General features: G+C 44.0%; 1 protein-coding gene across 1 annotated transcript in view; it reads right to left on the reverse strand.

The window, feature by feature from the left end:
• DIP2C (disco interacting protein 2 homolog C) overlaps window positions 1-23574 on the reverse strand; it is a 227463-nt gene that overhangs the window by 79560 nt on the left and 124329 nt on the right. The window contains exons 23-29 of the mRNA XM_019508168.1: window positions 20178-20287; window positions 19148-19228; window positions 14495-14618; window positions 9790-9911; window positions 4727-4838; window positions 4503-4612; window positions 1455-1585 (exon numbers count right to left, since the gene is read on the reverse strand). Of these exons, the coding sequence (XP_019363713.1) occupies window positions 1455-1585; window positions 4503-4612; window positions 4727-4838; window positions 9790-9911; window positions 14495-14618; window positions 19148-19228; window positions 20178-20287 (790 nt within the window). The remainder of the gene's footprint in view (window positions 1-1454; window positions 1586-4502; window positions 4613-4726; window positions 4839-9789; window positions 9912-14494; window positions 14619-19147; window positions 19229-20177; window positions 20288-23574) is intronic.

Raw genomic sequence — 23574 nt, forward strand, 5'->3', positions numbered from 1 at the left:
CCCCCCCCCAAAGCCTTGCCAGAAGGGTCCTCAATCTCTCAGGGTTACAGGACCAGGGCCCCTACATGGCTGGAGCAGGGCCCAAGGTCGGGGAGAGAATGCAGACTGCCCACTGTGGACTCAGGGCTCCCTGCCCTGCTACCCTCTGCTGCCCCCCCCCACTGAGGCCCCCTGCAGTACTGTGGGCTGGACTCCATGTGGGAGGGAGGCTCGGCTCAGTGTCACTGCTGGGACCCCCACACCAGCCATGCTGCCACGGTGAGGTACCCCCTGCCCGCCTGGCAGCAGTGGCAGTGCTGGCGCAGAGTTATGGCCCCCACTGATGCCAGGTGGCAGGGGGTGCCTCACCATGGCAGTGAGGCTGGCCTAGGGCTCCCGGCAGCAGCATCAAGCCTCTCCATCCAACCTCTCTCTGCCATGGAGACCCACACGTGCAGTATGTGCAGGCCCAAGATGCAGCAGGCAGCCTACATCTGCCCCTGCCCTGTGCACATATATGGGAGGCACATACCTCCCGCCCCATGCCTCCCTCACTGGGAGTACACGACCCCAAGATTGGGAACTATTCATCTGGACAAAATACCGTTTCCAACAAGATGTTGAATAATTTAGTAAAACATTCATTCAGACATGTGTTTTTGAAATATCCCAAAGTTATCTTAATTTCAGATTTAATTTGAATATTAATTTGAAACCAGAAATATTGCCATTCCAAGGAACTTTCAGTGAAGCATATCAAAATGCTGGAATATTTGCAGTTCTAACATTGCTAATTATAAAAGTGATTCCAGTTACACTTTCATATCTCTTCCTTGTGCCACGTTCTCAGTTTTCTTCTATGAAAATCTCAATTTTTTCTCTGTGTCTACCCAGACAGATGAACAGTTTTTGAAGATAAGTACTTTCACTGCCACAGAACACCTTGTCTAGGGTACAGAGATCCACACGCTGAAATCTGTAAACTTCTTTTAATTAGAGCTGAATGAAATTTCCCATTTTATAACAGTCTTGTGCTGCTATTCTGCCTGCTACTCTGAGTGTTTCTTTATAATCAAATGCACTTCTGTTTCCCCATCTAATTCACTGCCCTAAACATCCCCCAAAAGAGAATGGCCTAAAATGTTCCAAGATCAGTGTGTGCTTCCAGATTAAAGACAAGATGACAGTGTTGTGTTAGTGTAATTCTGTTAGAGTACTGTTGTTCATCAAATAAGGATAGCAAGATCTTATAAATATGTGACTCAAATGGCAGAAGGTTAGGGAACAGATATGCTGACTCTCCACACTGACAGACAACAAATATACAGGGCCATGCCTGACTCAAAACTTTTTTTGTTTTTGGCAATTCCAATTTCCTATGATATTTTCCAACTATTCTCACCATCTTCTCATTACTCAAGTCACTTTGGTCTTCCGTTTTGCACTTTAGTGGAAAAAATAAAGGGAAACCTCACCTGCAGAGGCACCAGAGGACAAACCCAAGTCCACAGTAAGGGTCCAAACAGATAGCAACTTCTCTGGAAGGATAAAGCTCACACTGCAGCTTAATAGAACGACAAAAGGCACTAGTGGCTGCATGAGACATCTGGAAGAAAATTGGGCAGTAATTAAAATGATAAACTCTGCCATCTTCGAGTCATTGCCGGTCCTTAAATCAGAAACAGGATGAAGAAAACAAATAAATATCGACTTCGTGTACAGCATAAATACATACTGTAATTTATAGATGTTGACAATTAATCTTCTTTCAAGAGGTGACCCAAATAACCATGAAAGGAAAAGGAAGACATAAAAAAAGTCATAAGTTTAATAGATTTATGGCATATTATCCTGAATGGCTTAAAGACTTACTTAAAGCAAAATGCGAAGAGAAGGCGAATGAGCTGAACTTTAATAAGGATGATAAAACCCTCAGGATAGTAAAATCTGTATAAGCAGTAGTCTAAAGTATCAGCTTGGATTTATCTATCTATTGTTAATAATGTGTCATGTTAAACTAATACAATAAAGTGTATCCAAAATAAAACTGAGATACAATTGCATCAAAGAGCCTGATCCCAGAAAACTTCCATTGGCACAATACATTTCTAGCTCCAGTGGGTGTTTTGAATATCAAGCAGCACAGTTGGCTCGATCAACCATTTATAACATCAAAATAAACTCAATAAAAAGAGAGCCATAAACAGTTCCATATTTTAGCCATTCCTAATTGAGAGTGAGTTCTTTTACTTTTTTTTATTAAAAAACTCTGAGAAACTGATGTAGCTGACAATAAAATTTAGTACTGATAAGAAAGGAAAACTCTTCAGATGTTTCTTTTAAGAGCGTTAGTTCTTGGGGCTGACAGACAATAAAACACTCAATGTACAGAAAAGTTACTGCCAAGTTTCATCAGTACTATCCCAGAGAGCCCAACTAGGGTTGTATGCATTTTAAACGATTAGATCAAACTCTTTGGAACAAGAAGTGGTGTCATCCTATGAGTTTTTTGTCCAAACCTCACTAACTCTGTGGCTTCTAGTAAAATAAATATGCAATAATTAGTAATAATCTACCACAGGGGTATCAAATAAGGTTGCTGGGCCAATCTGTGGGCTGGATTTGGAGACACTCTGTGCCACACGTAGCACCCATGATGCTGGATCCAGGCTGGGTGCTGCATGCAGCACAAGCTACCCCCAGGGCGCTCTCTGTATATAGTGTGCAGGCTGGACCCAGTCCTGCATGCAACATGGGGCCAGTTCGGGGTGGATGCAGCCTCCCACTGGACTGGCTCTGCATGCTGGCTTTGGGGCTTGTCTGGATTGGGTCCCAGGCCACCTGTGCATGCCGGAGCTAGCATGCAGGTCTGGTCTGGTGGGGCACTACATGAAGCCCATGCCTCAGATCCCCTTGTGCTGTGTGCCACACCACATCTAGCTTATGTGCCATATGCAGAGTGAGCCCCAGGGCTGGCACGTGCTGCATGCAGTGTTCAGGCTGAACCAGCTGTGCATGTGGTAGAGTGGGCCAGCCTGGGGCTTGCACTGCATGTGACACCCTGCCAAACTGGCCCAGTATACTGGCTCTGTACAACATGGTCCAGACCAGTCCCACAACTAGTGTGCAGAGCCAGTTCAGCATGAGTGCCAGAGGCATTGATCCCTTGTGCCACATGAGACATGCAGTCTAGAGACCCACAGGGCAGATGTGGCTCTGTGGGCTGGATCTGGCTTGTGGGCTGTATATTTGACACCCCTAATCTAGCTGATAACTTGATGTGTTTTGAGCCAATGCACTAGTAACTCTGTACCCCATTTGGAGCTTTATGACCTCTCCAGTTAGCATTGTACTTTAGCTGAAGTTAAATAAGCAGGATTCAACAAAAGCAAATGATTGCCACTGGTAGAGAAAAATGCTCTTCACTCTTCTGTCACACTGACCAATCTTTGTAGCTGCACAGGCAGTGACCAAGGAAAGCTGATTGTCACTTTCTGCAAGTTAGAGGCACAATCACTTGCAGATAAGTCACCTGAAGCTGTGGAAGAGGGCAAATCACTTTACCCTGCTACCATGTTATCAACTTTCCCATCTCAATGATGGGAATAATGGAAATAATCTTTTCTAAAGTGCACTGAATGCAATATATTGAGGGTCACAATGGGCAAGCAATATAACATGATACATTGGCAAGATCCTATAAATAGAGTAGCAGCAAGTAGGAATAGAATGGTGATTTCATCTCTGTGTAAGGCCATTTCTGATACCAGAAAAAGGATGTTGTTGATACTAGACAAAGTATGTTGAAAGATTTGAGAGGATTCAGAAAACAGTCACAAAAATTATATGAGTACTGGAGTAGTAGGAGATTTAGAAGCTGCTATGTTTAAATTACCAAAGAAGAGGATTAAGAGAGAATTTTGGCCATAAGTACCTTGAGCAGGAGAAACTACTGACAGTATTAAAGGTTCCTTTAAATCAGGAAAGGTAGGCTTAACAAGAATCAAGGGCTGGAAGCTGAAGCCAGACAGGTTCAAATTGGAAATAAGACAAACATGTTTAACCATGGGTGATTAATACTGAAACCAATTACCAAGGGAGATGGGTCAATTCTCCACTTATCATATCTCAAATCAAGACTGGAGATCTTTGTAGAAGATATGCTGTAGCCAACAAGTTATCTGGCTGAATAATCAGGTATAGCTGGATGAATGATCCTATAGTATCCAGAAGGTCAGACCAGGTGATCTAACAGTACCTTCTGGCCTTACAGTCTATGTAATCTTTGATTACATGCACCTACCAAAAGCAAGGTACTATTACTGATGGAAGAGCAGCTCCCAAGTTTGGGAATGAAACAACTGCAGGTGCCTGATTACTGAGAAGAGAAAGTGATTTAACTTTTAGTAACTGAAGGAACATTCTGCAAAATCCAAAGCAACATGCCATGTGCCCAATCAAGTCAGACTTCATGCTTGTTTGATATATGCCAAGAATATCTGACTTCAATATGAAATTCCTACCTTTACTCCTGCCAGCATTCCAGTTGTGGATACACTGAAGTCGAGATAAGCCAGTGTATCAGGGTTAGAAGGTTTGTAGATTTGAGCAGGCCGCTTCTTTGGCAAGTCATCTAGAAAAAAATTAAAATGGAAGTGTGTGTGGCAGGCAGTCAACTGCAGCGATCTTTGAACATGAAAAGTTCAACAGAAAAAAGACGTGGCATATGCCTAGCTTTTGTACTCACCTGTATCTAGTACAGGAGGCCACGTTCTGATATCCACTGCTGCTGCTGCCTCTCGTGACCGTAACAATTTACATATTAATTGTGTAGTCATTAAACAGGCTGAACGACTCACCTGAGAATTCAACAAGCAAAAAGGAAATGAGACACTGATTACTTCACATGCAAAAGCATGTAAGCCAACAATTTAATTTACAACAGGATATATAAGTTTATTGACCTTATATTCCTTGACTAGGAGACAAAGGTATGTCCAGATGGGGAGTTCTCTGAAAATTCATAGGTTATATTACAAGTCAAGCAAGCCAAGTAAATCTTATAACTTGCGGTAAATTGCTACACTGAGACTAATAGCACATTAATATGGAAAATTTAGCTTTCCTTACATGTTTTTATTCACAGATCCCACAGAGAAGGTTATGATAAATATAACCTAAGTGAAGGTAACACAAGTTGTTTATAAAAATAATATTAATAAAATCCTTACTATGCTCTAGTGATCTCACCACAGTAAGTCAATATGATTTGGCTAGCCTTGTAACCTTGATTTCTACACTAAATCAAACAAACAGGATTCTCTGCAGGAACACTAGGGACTTAATAAGGCTTCACTGTAGAGAATTTTGATATTTCAAATGACAGCTTTACAATGGTCGTTTCTCAAGTGGCACTTACAGTAAGTTTACTCTTTCACTTTTGACTACATTCAAAAGTCTACTGGATTTTACATTGGGGAGATTCTCTTGTTTGAGAATGGATAGTTTAACAAATACGTTAACTGGGTACCAAATGAAAAAATATGTCATACATTATATGCAAATAAAAGTCAGGCAACTATAGTATTGAACATTTGTAATCAATGGGCACAGAATGGAAAATGTAAAAGGAAAGACTTTCCTTCTCATTTCTGGTTTTTGCAGTTCTGTGAGGACAAGTATTTCTAAGGCCCCCGTTACATGTTACATATATTCTGCAACTAGCTAATTAATTGCACAATAAATTTAGACTGGCCACAAGTGCAAAGTAATTATCACATAATTGACTGGTTAATCACGCAATAATAAATTTAGACCCGCCACCTGTGCAAATTAATTATGACAAAATAAAAATGCTTTTCCCGCTATAAAAAGAGCTAACCAGCTATAAAGATAGTGCTTGAAAATATGTAACAACTCTGTAGTAGTTTCTATCTAGCTTTAATGTGAACATGTAGCAGGGCCCTTATAAATGCAATCCACATGGAACCTGAGCCAAGGACTTGGGCTTGACAGCACTGCAAACCATTACCTTGAAAACTACTGGTTAGGAAACCACCATTCCACTGGCTACTGTCAGTACTGTCAGTAATAGAGATATTCTTACTCATGCCTCCAGCAGAGAGGAAAGTGCATTGTGAAAATTTAATCTACGAGTTCCTCTAGCACTGAGCTCAGTTCAAAAGCTATTCCCTACAATATTGTCCCTATCTGAAGAAACCACTTGTTGAGTACCGTACTTTCAATCTCATATACAGCAAGTTTACCACTTGATCACAGGAGGTTATCAGTAATGATACTGAGAAATACAGATTGCCCCTCTCCTCAGAGAAACACTCTAGGGAGAAACAGCAGGCATAACAGCAGGCAGCAACAGGAACAAAGGCTCTGTTGCAGCAACTCTCCACTGGCTCTGATTCAATAAATACCCACTGTGGTGTTCTGTGTAGATCAGGTATAGGCAGAAGCATAGCAGGGCAGCCCTACACTTGGAGCAATCATGAAGTACGGAGTAGTGACAGGTATGACAGCGCCATTGGTGGTATAATGGTCAGCCACTGCTGTGGCAGTGGCTATTTTTGCGCCAACCCACAAAGGTGGTGCCCAAGGATACCTCTCTAAGTTATGCTATTTGGAGTAGAAAAGGATGAGGGCACGGTTCTTAGAACATCCTTTGCTCTCAACTTTGTGTGTCATCCTAGGACAAGGTAACACTCAATCCTACCTTACGTGGTCTGGGCCACAATGAAACCACTGGAAGAAGAGTTTCAAGGGCAAATGGCTGTAAGGAACAACATTATCATGGAAGTCAGGATCGTGTGGAGAAACTCTGGACCTCAGGGCTATCCCAGTTATCACTAAACTGGGGAGGAGAGATGAACCTCTTGCAAACTCCTTGATGGAAGGACAAAATCCAATGTCCTCTTTGGAAGGGACAATATTCATTTCTGTTACCTTCACTGTATTTTACATAATTAGATTACAGTCAAGTCTATAATTAGGGATCTACCGAAATTGCAATTTTGCGGATTTCATGGAAATTGCAAAATCCAACCCTGCACGCAAAATCTGTAAAAATAGAAACCTTACTGAAAATAAGATGCTGGCTCCCTAGGGGGAGTGCTGCAACCTGGCGATGCAGCCTGCCAGGGGAAGAAGTGGGGAGGGCCGGCTGCCGGCACACGTGGAAACCCAAGATGACTGCTGCCTCCACCCCTTGCCACTGACTGGCTGAGAAGGCTGCCTGTCATGCAGCCCTGTCCCTCTTCACCAATCAGTGGCAAGGGGTGGGGCAGCATGACAGATAGCCCTTGCAACCAACCAGTGGTGAGGGACAGGGCTGTATGACAGACAGCCCTTGCAGTCAATCAGCAGCAAGGGGCGGGGCAACCAGGGCCTCTCAGGCAATCAGAGGTCTGTGGGGACAGCTCCATGATTAGCCCATGAAAATGGTAGTCAGCCCTGTGCTCTCCCTCCGAAATCGGGCGGCCACCTTCTCGTATTGGATAGGCCCCCTATCTATAACCTCTTAAACCATTTAGCAACATATAGTGAGATTGAGCTCACAATAGAGTTGAATTCCATTGACTGCTAACATCTCCAAAGCACAGTTCTGTTTTCAGATTGATAGAAAAAGGTATGTGTGTAAAGGCAGGATTTTCCAACATTACAGCAATGTATTGACAATGAAAAGAATAAGCTCTATATTTAATCTTCATAAATTCATGCACCTCTAAAATAAGAGAAAGTCCTTCTATGAATTAAAGCTGAGAGGATTTTAGGTTAAACTGGTATTAATGTGTTCTGCGATTTCTGATTGGAAATCAGCCCACTGAAAAGGGCCAAACAACCATGAGACACCTTAGGCCCCTGGTAGATGTTCAAGTAAAAACATGATAGGATCTGATCCCCGATTCCAATGATCACGCCTCCTGCCATGCTACGTGTGCATGGCAGAAGGTGTGACTGTGTGATAGGGATTCAACTGTGTCCTTTTGACAAGCAGCAAACTGTGCATCCAGTGTGCCTGGCTCAGAGCACCAATCAGTTGGTTAGCATTCCCAGCCTCAGGAGCGCATCAGAGCCCTTCTCTCCAGTGTGTCCCCAGGGCCGGAAGCACTAGTAAGTGATCAGTACTACCAGCCTCAGTAGCACATGGGAGCCGTTGATCAGCTGATTGGTGATCATTGTAATAAGTTACTTATTCCCTGTTTTACTGTAATATTAATTGCTCTGAACATGTGACCAGGTTATGACTTAAGACATGATTAGTCATGCCATAAGTGCCACATCTGCCAGGGGTCTTAGCCTCATCTTAAGATTTGCTGAACAAGCCAATAGAGCTCATTTTAGCCAAACCTGACTGTCAAACACTGAGCAAACTAACCAGTTATTACACACTACACAGGTTTAAGTACCTCAAAAGGATCAACAAGACCACTGCTTTGCTGCTACTAGGTCAGATTCTAATACCTGTACTCATCCTGAGCAGCATCTCATTCTGTGAACAACCCTGTTATCTCACACAAGTTTATTTGTCCCTGGTCCCTAAATAATAGTTTTATATCCTAAAAAATCCTAGAGATGTATTTAATTGGTTAAAAAAATCTATTAACTACCTATGGGGACTTTTTACCATCTTGTACCATCTACACTTTTCCCAGAGCCTGACGAAGGGACTCTGATCCCGAAAGCTTGCAGAAAAGGACAATTTTCTTGCCATTTTTCAGTTGTTCTAATAAAAGGTATCAATTTGGAACCAAGAGTTCTAGTTCTTTGTATGTCCTATTTAAGGTTTTCTCAGAAGGCATCACCAGTAAGAAGTCCCCGCTCCGAAATCACGCCCCCCCTCCCAATCAGCGTTAAAGCGACTGTATTACAGCCATACCACATGTTCAAATTAAGCCTGGATAGAAACCAGCTATAGACTTCTTACACATTTTCAAGCACTAACTTTATAGCTGGATGGACAGCTGGATGGACGTTTATATAGCGTTATAGTTAGGTTGCAAGCAAGACCAGTTTGAATTTATTACACAATTAACCAGTTAATAGCATGATAATTTACTTTTCAAATGTGATGAGTCTTACCCTGCATGTGTGGCTGATCTAGATGTATTGTGTGATTAACCAGTTAATTGAATACTATATGTAAAGTGTGGCAGGAGCCTTAGTGTAAGAAATGACTCCAGTTTGACCAGATAAAATGAAAAGACAAAAAAAGTCCAAATCACCCCTCTCTGGGTAAAGACCTGTCTATGGTACAACTTCAAAATTAGTAACTCCCTTTACTACACTTGCTTCCAAAACTTTGTAAGAGGCCTTTAAAACATAAAGAGTACATACCTGTATACAGACCTGCTGAAACTCTTTTAACTTAAACATTTTTTTTCCAGTTGCTTGGCCTGAACCACATTAAATGGACTCTTAATATTATTTTCTGCAATATTATTTTCTGGTCTGTGTAGTGGACTGTTTTACACATCAGTAACACGGTAGGTCAGTGAAAATGTCACTAGGAAGTCTGTGAAACCTGGTGTAGTGTCAAATACTGGAAAACATATCTAAATTGCTTCTGGAAAGTGGCAGTGTAGGTGGCTGCTTATATAGTTCTGAAAGTCTGAGGGTGTTAAATGTTCTCTCATCCCTGACTTTGTGATACATTATTGGCTCGGGCCCTGTAACATGAAATATGAACTCAGAGGTTACAAAACCCGGTGTCTTTTGCTGACTTCAATGGAAAAGCTCCTAAAAAGCATATTAGCCCACCGCCTGTTTAAGCAGCTTTCACATTTCCAGATGTCCACTCACCTCCACAATCATCTTCACCGTAGGTAATGTTGTTGCAATGTTCTGTGGATGTGGAGGTCGAACTGTTATTGGCACACAGCCTGCATACAGGCAACCATAAAATGCTGCAATCAGGTCTATCCCTGCATGAAGAACAAAGCAAAACATTCTTACTTGAAAATCCAATCATTAACTGGAGAAACCTATGTAAGCATACTGTGTAAGTATACATCCTACTCTGAAATGGCTTAGGATGTTAAATGAGTAACTACAAATCTTCCACACATTATTTTTCTGTCCCTACCCCTTATTTGGTAAACTGCACTGATTATTTTAATCTGTGGAGTTCTTTTAAGCATGAAATAACTAGACTGATCTAAAAGTATGAACAACATGTCATCACTCAGGGTTCTGATAAACAATTCACTAGATAAAAAGTTGAATTATAACTAATTAAATGTGTTATATTTTAATTTCTACACAATAGCCTTTAAGGGAACAGTCAAACAAAGAAAAAGTAAGACTGTGACATTTCACTACTCCTATATAGTGTGAAAAGTTCCATTTTAAAAAATGTATTTTCTAATTCTTTTCTATGCCACTGGACCTTAAAAATGAGAGGCTTTGGCTTGTCTTCTTGAAGGGTTCAAATGAAAAAGGCAATGTCCTCACTTCATACTCCTTATTTCTGACATGTGTTAAGCATTTTTTAAAAATAAATCGTGATTATAAGGATCAGTTCATACAGCTAATACAGAAAAATGAGTTAAACTAGGACCGCCCAACCTGCACACTTGAATCAGGCCATATGTTGGCCTGACTCCATGTGCCGGGGCAGGGCCATGTTATCTGGCCTGCAGGGCTACCCACAGGTCCAGATATTTGTCAGCAGGGGAATGGCAATTAATGTTGCCACCACTCACTCCCCACAGCCAAATTTCTGGACCTGTGGGGAAACCTGCAGCCTGGATGACACGGCTCTGTGGGCCAGATCTGGCCTGTGGGCTAGAAGCTGAGCACCACTGCATCACATTCTATAGGCAGCTGAATTTATACATTCAAAACAGCATACAATTATTTTGTTTGATAGTTCCTTACACTCTATATGCAGGTCATTACAAGAATGCAATGCAAATAGTTTTACTTTTTTAATGGGGCAGTTAGAAGTAAAGGGTTCTTGATTTATGGCTTACTCTTTTTAAAATAAAACATGATATTTTCCATGGAGACTGAAATATATACGTTTATGTGTATATTGCACCCGTTGGGCCTCGAACATCCGGTCACATGCCACACGATCCCGGATGTATAGAGATGTCCGCTGATCCTTCTCTGAGATCTTGCCGAGTGGATGCTCCCCCACTTTGGGGTAGTCTTTTCCCCAATCTCGCCTGCCAAGACTTTGTATCTTACTCCAGTGGTTGGGTCCGACTACCGGGGTTCTCAAGCATCTGGGACCTGTGAATGGTGATCTTCCACGAGGCTCCACCTCCCCTATACCTCGCTCTTATACCCAGCCACGATGAGTTCCTGATGATGTTTGGCCAGATGTCCGACTGTTGGTGTCCCATGTCCTCCTATAGAGATGGGCAATAGGCCACCTGGGCTCACCATGTACTCTACCTACCGGGTCCTGCAACCGTCTAGTTCTCCTTGAGGTTCTCGTGGTTTAGCCAACACTAGGGGCTCTCTCTAGGCCGTACCTAACAACCCCTCCAAAAGTGGGCAACAGAAAGAGAAAAAACCCCCCAACAATACCAATACCAGATAGGCTCCCGGGTTGCTTAGGATGTGCCTACTGGCCTTTTACCACCTGGGCCCACAGCCTACTCCACTACACTAGGACCCGACCTCTAAAGCCCCTAACTGGCCCGGCTCTGTGTCTGCCCTGTCCTGCTGGCTACCACATTTTCTGCTCCATTCTTTGCCCAGCTTATGTGTTTGCTGGACCCTCGGTGGTCCCTCTAGCCATGTCTTGTCCCTGTCCCCTGCTGGGTGACTCAGCATTGCTGGGGCTCATCTTCCGCAGCCCCTCGTTGTTTAGGCCCCTCGTCCCCCGCCTGGGGTATCTCCTTGAGCCCTCTCGAGCCCGCACCGGTCCCACCTGGTGTGGTGCCCTGTCTTCTGCCATCCTCCCCGGTTCTTTGAGGGCACTTCTCGTCGTCCCACTCCTTCTGTTCTGCTCAGTCTTCCCCTCCGAGTCCTTTGTCGGAATGAGGTGCCTCCTCTTCTCCCTTGTCTGTGCCGCTGCTGGCATCTTCCCCGCGACGGACTTCAAGGAGTCTTCCCACACAGTGGGAGGCAGTCCTGCCCCCTGTTACCCCCGCTGGGAGTCCTGGGAACGACTTTCCCGCTGGCGACCTTCCGGGTCCCTTCCCTGGGTCTTCACCCGCAGCTCCTTTTATCTTCCCCGTCCGACTCCCGTCGCCCCGGTTACCAGCTGGCCACAGCTTTAAAAAGGCGTGGCTAACAAGCTGCTCGGGTCCCACCGCCATTTCTGGTTTCACCGCGGCTCCGGCTACAGGCAAGGGATTTTCTGTTTTTTTCTGTCTCCCTTCATCTTCCCCGGTGTGTTCCTGACCCCAGGGTTCCCCCCTGGCCCCTTGGGGTCTATCCCTTGTGTCCCAGAACCCAAAGAAGCCGGGAAGACTCACCTACAAGGCGGGACAAGCAGGATGCCGCAGCGGAGAGAGAGCCCGCACGGCTCGTTAGCCGCGTCTATGTACAGCTGCAGCCGGCAGCTGACGATAACGTCAGACACCGGCCGGCAGATTTAAAAATGGTGGCCGCTGCTCCGGAGGCAGCGGATGCTGAGGGGAACGAACGGCTGTCTCAGCCGTCCCCAACACCAGCCCAGTGGGACGGACAGTGGAGAGCCAGTGTGCCAGGGAGGACGGTGGCACAGAGAGAAGGAGCGACGACGGGATCGCCAGTGGACGGACCCCGAGGTGCCAGGTCGGGGGAGCCACAGAACACTGAGACCACCCAGGACGATTCAGAGCACCAAGAAGTAAGTGCCAAGGCGGTGGGTGCGGGAATCGCCAAAGAGGGGCGAGAGACTGAAGGATCACCTGCTGGGAGAGCGAGATCGTGGCGGGATCGCTGCTGAGAATCGAGGACGTCTATCGAAGGACAATGGGTGCAACACTAAATATCCAGGAGGCGTTACTCCCGGGCAGTATCATAGGGTGTTGGTGGTGGGTCAGTGAGATAGTCGGCACTGAAGAACCCTTTGGGGGAAGCAAGTAGATCAGGGTGTATAGGGTGACGGGTCGGTGGTGTAGTATCTATGGCAATAGGGCTTAGGCCTCAATACAGGCGGGTGTGAAGGGCCCGATGTCAGGGCAGGAGTGACCCAAGGGTTTAGGGGAAACTCAAAGACGAAGGCCACTATAGAAGTCTGCAGGATCATCACTGAGCAGGCACGGGGAAGTGGAGGCCACAGGTGGTGTGAGGCAGGGTGTAGTGGTGGCAGGAGCCCTGTGTGTAACCGACAAGGCCGACCTGGGCCACCGAGGGACCCGTGAACTAGCCCTGCCCCACTAGTGTAACAGCAAGTCGTGGCAGGCGAGAAGTGGGGTTGGTGACGCGGGAAGATGAACGACCACGGTAACACCCACGCCTGGTGAAGAGGGTGGTCATCGACACGGAGAGTCAGACTCCTAGTAGAGATACTTGAAGGCCTGTCGGGGACACCTTGATTCTTCCCCATGACATATATATTAGAAAAGGTTCTGCAAGCTAATACTAAGAAATAGTTTCAACAAGTTCTTTGCATGGATTGGGTTAATTCAGGGGTGGGCAAAATATGGCCTGCCAACTGACTGGTTCTGGCCTTCAATTGCCCCCTTAGCATTCCTCATATGGCTGACACCATCTGCTCCCACCGGGGCAGCCCACATTGTGCTCTAGCCAGTTCAGACGCCACCAGGATATTAACCAGTATACGCAGCTGTCAGTGGGGCTGTTCCTGGTGTGGCTGCAGCTGGCCAGGTGCTGTGCTGCTCTCCTGCCTCCAGCTGCGGTTCCTCCTCTTGCTCCTGCCTCTCCTGCGCTGCTCTGAGCAGGGGGGCAGAATGCTTCAACTGGGTGGCTTCAGCTCCTGACTGCCTTCCACCCGCTCGGCACAATCAATAGCCACTTGAGTGCAGGCGGGATGGGTGGAAGGCGATCCAGGGCAGAAGCCAGAGCCCCATGCTCTGAGGCAAGAGCCACCCTGATGAAGCTTCCCCCTTTCACATCCAGAGCAGTGCAGCAAGGCCAAAAGCAGAGAGCGGAGCAGCCGCTGGAGGTGCGGAGAACACAATAGCCACGCAGGCCCAGGCCATGGGCAGGGCGTACAGCTTCTGGTGGGGCTGCTCCTGCTGCAGCTGCAGCCCATCACCTCCAGTAGTGGCTCTTCCTGTTCCTGCTCCTGCCCCTTAAAAGGACATCCTGAAATAATACGCTTTAATCTTAACCCAAATTCACAGGAATAAACAACACAAGAAAAATAAAAACACTGGGGAATTCAGAATGAATCCGTCTTGCTAAACTCAAAGAAATGCATTGTAAAATGAGTAAATACTGCAATGCCTCTTTGACAAAGATTATTCAAGTGTCTGGTTTACAGCTAGGCAAGGACCCTGTCTGCAATTTCACCAAAATGAGGGTAAATGATTTGAAAAGGAGTTTTAATTCATGAAGCTTAAGTTCACCATAGTACAAAAAAATGCAAGTTCTTTACCTGGTGGATAAACCAAAGCCACATGGTCTCCATCTTGCAAGTGTCCTCTTTCCATCAACATGACAGCTATCTTCTCAGCTCGCTTATGTAGCTGGACACATGTTAGAGAGTTCGCTATTGTTCCCTGTATATTGAAATAAGATTGTGTCACAAGAAAAACAGATTGTGTGTTGAATTCCAGTTTCCTTTCCCAAGCTGACAAGTTAATGAAATGAAGGCTATCTTTTTATCTTTATAAAAATATGTCATACTAGTCATGCAGTAAAATTATCTAAGAAAAACGTCAGCTTTATGCCCAACTGCAGCTGGAAAAATAGGAACTTTGACAAGGCTGTGAATATTTCCCGCCCCCATCTCTATACACTTCACTCAAAGCAGCGTTTGAGCTCTAATTTTACGGAAGTGTCAATAATCTTTTAATATCATGACCGAAGAGCTAGCACTGCTTTCCTTAGTTATACATGCTTTGTTCCCACATACAGCCAGTAAAGTGAATTTTACCAGACTCCTGCCATAATCTGAAGAGTTAAGTCTGAAGGAGCATTCCTGTAAACTTCACTTCGTTGTCTGCATGCTGGCATGAAGCCAACTGGCATAGCCGAAATACATTATAAACCAAGAGACAAAAGACAGAGGGGAAAGCACCACATTGCAGGCAGCAGGAGATGAGTTAGGAATACAAGTTATGCACATGGATATGACCCAAATAGGAAAGAAAGGCATTTGTTTGAACATGGGTAGCTGGCTGAGCAAGGAGGACAGGATCTAGATAGCTTAGGAAGTGGTAACAGGCTACGCAGCCTCTCACTTCTACAAAACAGGTCAATTGGTAATGACCTCAAATTATCAGAGAGCCGTAGTGGTCTATAGTAGAGCAGTGCTGTGATCTTAGCACACTGCTAGCAAATAGCCAGAGCATGAAAATCACCACTACAAGTGAGTCCTCTGTTGACAGTGTCAGCAGAGAAGCCCACGAATACAGAGACAAAGAGAGACTGTCCCTAGCGGTGCTGTCTCCTGGCCTGGGCTGAGGGAGGCAGATGGGGCAGGGCAGCGGAGGGAAGACCTGTGCTTCTACTGCCTGTGCGGTACCTGTTCTGTGGAGAAAGAAGATTTCAGTCTCCAGTACCGGCATGTGTGGCACCTTTCACAAGCACTAAATTCACTTAAAAAAAATAGAGAAGCTGAAGAAATTGAGGGGGGGAAAAAAAGACCGGTAAGGAAACATTTACGTTTCAGGCTTCTAAGGGGTTATAAAATAAACAATGAGTCAAAAATGAGGTACGAGAAAATACCCTATTCATGTCCCTATTCTGAAGGAAAGCAACAGCAGGTTCCTATTTCAAAGAAGTTTAAGAAAACATAAGTATTTGTTTGATTTCTAAGAAACTAATTCTTATTCCCTGTGAACATCTTTCACACAACCACAGTACTTCTCCACTGCAGACTCCACGGGGAGAGAGGTGTCTGATAGGGCCGTGCAAAGCTTCAGTTGCTGATTCAATTTGGAGGAGATCCGGCAGCTGAATCTCTGAATCTGAACTGAATCATGAGACCAGGAAAAAGGTCTGAATCAATCCAAAGCCTCCAGATTGATTCAGAAAAAGATCTGCAGGAGATTTGGAGATTCAGGCAGTCCCTGCCTGCCGCTGCAAGAAGCTGGACCTGGACCCTGTGCCAGTAATTAGGGGGCTGGGGGAGGGGACGATAGGGGGACCCCCACCAGGCCTCATCCCCTGGCTGCTCCCCCAGCCCCCATGAGCACCCCCCAATCCCTGCCCGCTCTCCCAGCCCTGTCAATGGCTGCCCTGCTTGCCGCAGCTCCCGGCACTTAACCCTCCCCCCCCAATAAAAAAACCCCAAAACAAACAAAAAAAGCCCCGTACGCACTGGCTCCTGCCAAGCACAGGGTTGATCACTGCTGCCCCCCACTGCCCCATGCTGCATGGGGGGGCCCTGCCATGAGCCCCCACCCTGTCAATGGCTGCCCTGCCCTGCCCAGCCCCAGTGTCTCAGTGGTTTAAAAAAGAAAAAAGCCCTGCACTCACCGGCTGCTGCAGCAGCCATTGGGGCCTCTGGGGGCTCCTGGTAGAGCCCACATCAGCGCAGGGCAGTAGGGATCGCCCCCCTGCCTGGCAGGAGCTGGTGAGTGCAGGGCTTTGATTTTTACTTTTTATTTTTTTAAAGAGCTGGGACGTTGGTGCTGGGCAGGGTAGCCATTGATGGGGCTGAGACAGCGGGTTGGGGATGGGCCTATATCATTCAGAGATTCGGCCAATTCTGCGGCAGCTGAATCTCCAAATCAGATTAATCCAAATCAATTCAGGACAGCGATTCGAATCACTGAATAGAATCACTGTGCCCCGAATCGGCCAAATCCAAATCTGAAGCGAACACTAGCCGCTTCACACAGGCCTACTGTCTGATACAGGTCTGGCAGTGGGAGCTGCAGCACAGTGCATTATCAGGAATCATTTGCATTTATGAACTGAATGGCTCAGTCATCCTAAAGCACAGAGGGTAATATAACTGAAGGCAGAAAGCAAACTAAGGGTTTAGCACTCTTTACACGCTCCCCTTTAAAAAGTAGTGGAGGCAACCTTAATTACACTATTAACTAACAGCATTAACTGAGCAGTCCGAGATCATTACGGAAAGTAACTTTAGTACAGTAACTTTAGTACTGTAGTAAATTTGCTACAGAAAGTTTCACTAGGCTAAGTTGTGAATATGTTGGCAACTTAGGCAGAGATGGGATTTGATGTCCCCCCTTTTCACTACTATTGACAATCCTCCCACTGAGCTGGACAGTTTAGGAACCCACTTGCCAATTTATCTCCCCCTCTGAAAGGGGTTACACCTGGTTTCAATCATGCAGAACAGACAATGCTATTTCTCTCATGCACAACAGAATCATTTGCACCAAGTTTTCAAAAGAGGAACTGCAGCTGCTCTCATAAAAGTGTGGGCAGTCAACTCAAAAGCACATGCTGCACAGGTCAGCAGAAGGATACTGTTTATAAATGAAAAAGGGAAAGCAAATTCTGGTGCTGGAGAAGAGTAGTTGGGACTGTTCTATCAATGAACCACCATGGCAGTGCTGGAACTACTCTATCAGTGCCCTTCAAATGAGGTGTTGCAGCCAGCCCTTTTCCACAGCTTAAGGAAACCATCAAGGTCAGAGGAAAGGAACCAATAGTGAGGTACTTCTCTAATTTGTAAGCCTTTCAAACTTTGTATACACCTTAAACATGGTTTACGGTGTCATAAAAATCCTGGTTTCAGTGGACTTCAAACATCATGCAAACAATGAATACTACAGTGTTTTAGAATCAAGTCTACATGTGATGTATAGAAGTTTCAATTAAAGCAAGACAAGCAGGAAGGGTTACAAGATTAGCTCTGAAAAACAATAAAGAAGCATAAGAAAACTTGCCGAAATAAAACCTGCCAAACATCACTCACTTGCACATAAAATAACAAATATCAGGAGGCAAGTAGATTTTACAAGTTCAGTAGATTTAAAAATTTAACAGAGTAATCCATGTCTAATTCACTTGTTCCACATATAATAAATGGTGACTTATTTTATTAATCATTATACTGTACAATCATTTTCCTCATGTATTTCCTACCAGCTGGCTGCTATCTCCACCTTTTTGCTAAGGTGGAATATCATATTATCATTTAAATAAACAATCTGATTTAGCTACTGGGGGGCATGGGGGGATTTGTTCTTCAGAACCAATGCCTCTCATGATAGATGTACTTGCCTCTGACTTTTACTTGCTTCTAACTTTATTTTGGGGCTGCACATGAGTAGCACAGTATCTCTTAAGATTGCATTTACCCTGGTTAAGTAAATTAAAATGCTTTAACATTTACTGTAAAGTTGAAAATGCTTATTTAACACTTTTATCCACAGTAAACAGGTGAATTTAAGGGTGACCATGCTACCATAGTAGCGTGATAACATGGGGCAACTTCTAACTGTGAAGGGCTAGCATTTATAATCACCATATTAGGAAGTCTAGTATCTTCCAAACCCAGAAAAAAATCAAAAGGTCTATGTCATGAACCAGCAGCATTGTTCTCTTGCATAAATCATAATCCATTTTTGGAGACTAATGAAATGTTTTGGAATTAAGCCATCCTGTGATCTCATATAAGCAAGGCAGATTAACTTACTAGGGTCCTATGAAGTCCTTGTTGCAATTCTGATCCACGGCTTCTTACATCCCCTGCTATTTTATGGAAGGCTCAATCTCACATACACCATTTCTTATTTTAGCCAAGGCAGGTTTTGAGTCTTTCAGTGCACTTCTTTAAACAGAGCAGAGAGGCTGCTAAGCAGCATCAAACACTACTTCATCTCTTCCCAGATCTAAATAGTTCTGCACAGCTAAGATCTCCAGCAACTTGTGAGCTCATGAAGTAAGAATATATAAAGCTGGGTACCTAACATGGTAAAAGTGACACACTTGATAAATTGCTTTTATTTTCTATCCCTCCTTCCACCAGTGAACAGTAAATACAACAGCTGACTGTTAACGCAAAGATTGAGCCAAATCTTGGTGCAAACAAGTGCAGTTAGCTCTCAATGTGCATTTCCCTAAAAGGTAACCAGTCAAAGTAACTGCCTGAATTTCTTACCCTACAGTTAAGCAGCGTGTAAAGCACATGGTCAGGCGTGGTTTGAGCTCTCCATTGTAAAACTTCTGAGAGGAAGAGGAACTACAATAAAGCAGAGTGATAATCAAGATACATTGTGGATTTGTTTTCTTTAAAAGCAAGAAGCAGTTCCTTTGCCCTAGTTTATATAGCCGGTTCTTGCTTCTGTTTTATATGTCTACACATCAACACCAGTGCAAGCAGTAAACTGCTGAATGCTACCATAGTTTTTGTGGTGGAAGAGTGATATTATAGTTATGATGGTCCAGAAATTATGCAAGACGCAAGGATTTCTTAGGGTGATATCTTTTATTAGACCAATATTGTAGCTAGGATAGAGTTAGACAAGTTTGCAAATGTGAGACGTACTTGGTTATCTGATCAGACCTGACAAAGTATGTCTTGCATTTTTGTCTAACTCTACCCCAACTAAATAGTTGATCCAATACAAGACATTACCCTAAGAAATCCTCTTCTTTACCAATATATTTAAGGTCCTTTTGGAGGCTGTGTCATTTCTGGAATCACGTTTCACTACATGCACCTTCAAAACAAAAAGTCTGTTCTCTGAATCTAACGATAGTTGCAGTCTCTCTCCCCTACTGCCCTATTCTAATTTGTAACTAAGAAATCATTATATTTTGTAAAACATACCTTTGACTTCCCATAATTAATTATACCGCTAAGATCACCAGAAGCTCAACTGCAATACACATAAGACAACTTAAACAAACAAAAAAACAAGATTAAAATTATCCCTGCCAATGGAAGGCCCTGGATTTTGCTGAGCTATTAAAAATCAAGTAGGGGATGAGTTATACTGGAAACACTGTTCTTAGTCAAAATTAACAAAGACTTTAAAAATGAAGAGAATTGCTGGCCACTGCCTGTTACAGAACTGTGTCTACCAGGACTCAAGAAATCTTATTTAAACTTATCAAACAGTAGAGAATATCTGATTAACAAAGCTGCAGTTAAGCAATGTACAAGACGTATCTGAAAAACATCTTACCTTTCTCGCCTGATCGTTGTCTTCTATTTGACCCAGATCTCTGCCACTAGCCTGAGCAATTCTTTTTCCAGAGACTAGGTTCCCCACCATCACAGAGGCAGGACCAATTTCTAGAATGTATTAGAAACAAACTGAGTATAATAAAAGCACTAGGTTTACAGAGGACAAGTCTTATTATCCCTTCTCTGGCCTTGTGGGATTTTGCCCATTGCTGACTTTAGCGCATAATATTAGGGACATCCTACCAAGCGTAAAAACCATGGAATCTCTTACATTTTCCAGCAGATGTGTTACTAGAGAGTTGATGAATCAGGGAGGACCTATTGGCTAGGGACAGACATTACACACAAACCGATTTAAGTGATCAGAAACTGGTTTAAACCTGTAACAGAACAGACATTCAGTGTAGATAAACTAGTTTGAAAATGACTGAAACTGGTTTGAGATAAATCTGGTTGAATTTAGTATCAGACGTAACTGATTTGGGTCAAACAGGTTTATGCAATGTCTGTCCTAGACCCCTTGCTGGTTTAAGATAAACCAGACTCTCCCAGCATCCTGCCATGTTCTCTGGGCTTGGCAGAGCTCTGTTCTCTGCTTCAGTGAGCTGGGATGACCCCTCTCTTCTGCTCTCTTGCTGGAGCAGGGGCAGGGTGTGGCCAGATGCTGGCCTGCTGTGGCCCCTGAGGCAAATTCCTCCCTCTCCACCTTCCAGCAAATCCTGGGGACCGTAGCTGTCATTTGCCAGCCCCACCCGCACCTCCATGGTTTGCCTGCAGCCAGGCAGGGACAGAGTTAATTCCTCCCTCTGTCCCCTCTCTCCCCCAGAATCCCAGGGGGGTTGGCTATAGTCTCTGCAGCTTGCTTGCAGCCAGGTAGGGAGGGAATTAATTCAACAGCATGTCCCAGCGTGGGGGGAGAGAGGCAAGCTAGTCCCCTTTGTGCAGATCCAAGCCCTGCACCTGTGAGTCCAGAGCTAAGAACTGCAGGACCAGACTGAGAGGAGGGAAGTGTTGGCAAAGACCTGACAATCATCACACATGCTGGAGATGTTGTTAAGGGAAGTTGCAGACAGCTTCACCAGAGAATGCAGACAGAAACATTTACATTATCAAGCAGAACATGTAAAAGGTGCAAATAAAAAAACAAAGCCTTTCTGAATGCCTGGCTGTAAGGAGACACTTTGCCCTCAGAATTAGTAAAACTAATTCTTGTCTTCTAGGTTTATATTTTAAGTTAGACTAAGTTGTGTATACTGTGTTTTACTGGGCTTTATCTTAACTTAAGCAAAGATTTTTGGTAGTTCCCTGTTGCATGCTTTGCAAATTGCTGTGCTCAATACACGATTGCTTCAGAGAAAGGACTTTTCCCCCATCCCCACTTCTCAGTCTGGCAGCAGTTGCCCTCCTCCCCAGGCTGGTGGCTGACATCCGTGTGTTGTGCTAGCCCTGGCTGGTGCCTGGCCATGTCTCCTGTGCTCCAGCAGAGAGGGGTGAGAGCCTTGGAGGGCATCTCTCTTCCCTCCCCTTTGGCACTGGCTGGCAGGCATGCTCTAGCGCACCCCCCGCCAGCTTCTGGCTTGATCCACTGTGCAGCTTAGACTAGCCTGTAAAGAGTGAATCAATTCAGGCTTGGGCTTTTTGAATATTTGTCCCTAGCCATTGATAAGTAGTCACTGTATGTTTCTGTATCTCAGTTTTCATTAGTAATTTCCTTTAGATAAACATAAAAGCATCAACATTTTAACCTTTCTCATATGGAAATGTTAACTGTTAGGGCTATTAAACAATAAAAATATTAGGAAATTCTAATATACCAAATACACTGAAAAAAGTCAGCAGAAATGTATGAGACAGGAAGACATCATGACTATTATTTCTCTCATAAGCTGTCCTTCACTGGGTTTATGCTGGGTATTGTAAGCTGGAGACTACCTAAACTTGCACTGAATGCTCTCATCCGAGACATGACCACATTGTTATTTTTGCTTTGGACCTGTAAGAGTTGACTGTGGATAAAGTATCATCTGAACTGAGCTTAGTCTATCAAGGGTGTGCAAACCTCGTACATATGACGGGCAACAAAGGGATATAATGGAATACAGATATGTTCAAAACTAGAGGAGGATCTTAGTTATTCTGCTTTAAAAACAAATTTGACCAGAGAGATCCATAAGTATAAATGAGAGGATGATTTGGAGCCTTCAGCAGCTGTTCTATTGCTGGTCTTCCTCCATGACTAGTCACCTTATTACCATTTGCAGCATCTGCACATATCACATCCAAACAAAACCTCTAGTTCAGGAACAGTTGGTATTTCATCTGGGATGTGGCAACAAGGATCTATCAAACTGAAACTTCAGGTAACATCTCATTATTTAGTTGCTTGACAAGCTACTATCAGTGTCTGTTATTTCATTTTTTAAATTGTTTGGGTTCTCAAACATTTGTCCCAGAGTAGAGAAACAAGAAAAAACTCTTTTTGCAAATAAATATTGGTTCAGTAATGGACAACCCCAGATTTTAGACACTGTAGAAGAGGATTTTCCAGATTCCATAGTATTTTCATGTGCAAAATCATTAGCATTCTATCACCAGTATGCGCCGATGGGGCCCAAGTTGGAGCCACGGACCCAGGCACCCCTCAAATCATGCAAGTTCCAAATTTACATTCAAGTTCAAATTTACAGCATGGATCCATCCTTGTGGGCAAAGTGACTGATTATTGGCTTCGAGTCACTGAACATAGGACTGGAAAAGATCTCCACAGTCAGCAATTCCAGTCCCTTCTTACTACAGGAAACAATGGTATTTACCTTCACAGATATAATTCCCTTCACAAACTTATCAAGATCCCATCTTAAAACTAATTAGGAAAGGGCAGGAAAAAGACCTGTCAAAAAAACTGTTACAGAACCTTTCTCCTGGGATGGAGCTGCTTCTAAATTCCATCCTAAATTTATTCATGGGCAGTTTATACCCATTTGTTCTTGTGCCAGCACTGTCCCTTAGCTTAAATAGTACTTTTTACACTTTTGTGTTTATCCTTTTCATGCATTTGTAAGGATCAGTTATATCCTCTCTCAGCCTTTATTTTGTTAGGCTAGAATAAAACAAACTAAGCTTTTCTTGTCTGCTCTTCTATGACAGGATCTCCATTTCCCTAATGATTGTAATGGCCTTTCCCTGTATGCGTTGCAGTTTGCATTCAACTTATTTGGTCATGGGGTGACCATAACCATATAAAGAATACCAGATACAGTTTTACTTTTTACAGTGGCATTAATATCTTCCTCTCTCTATTGGAGTCCTGAGTATTTTTTTTCAACCCAAGGTTTTCTTTTTCCCTCCACTGTCTTCTACTACAAAACTATATTTTATGGGTTCCCAAGTCAAAC

This window comes from Gavialis gangeticus, unplaced genomic scaffold (genome assembly GCF_001723915.1).
Source record: "Gavialis gangeticus isolate Ggan-Ray unplaced genomic scaffold, GavGan_comp1, whole genome shotgun sequence".
In the NCBI taxonomy this organism is placed as follows: Eukaryota; Metazoa; Chordata; order Crocodylia; family Gavialidae; genus Gavialis; species Gavialis gangeticus.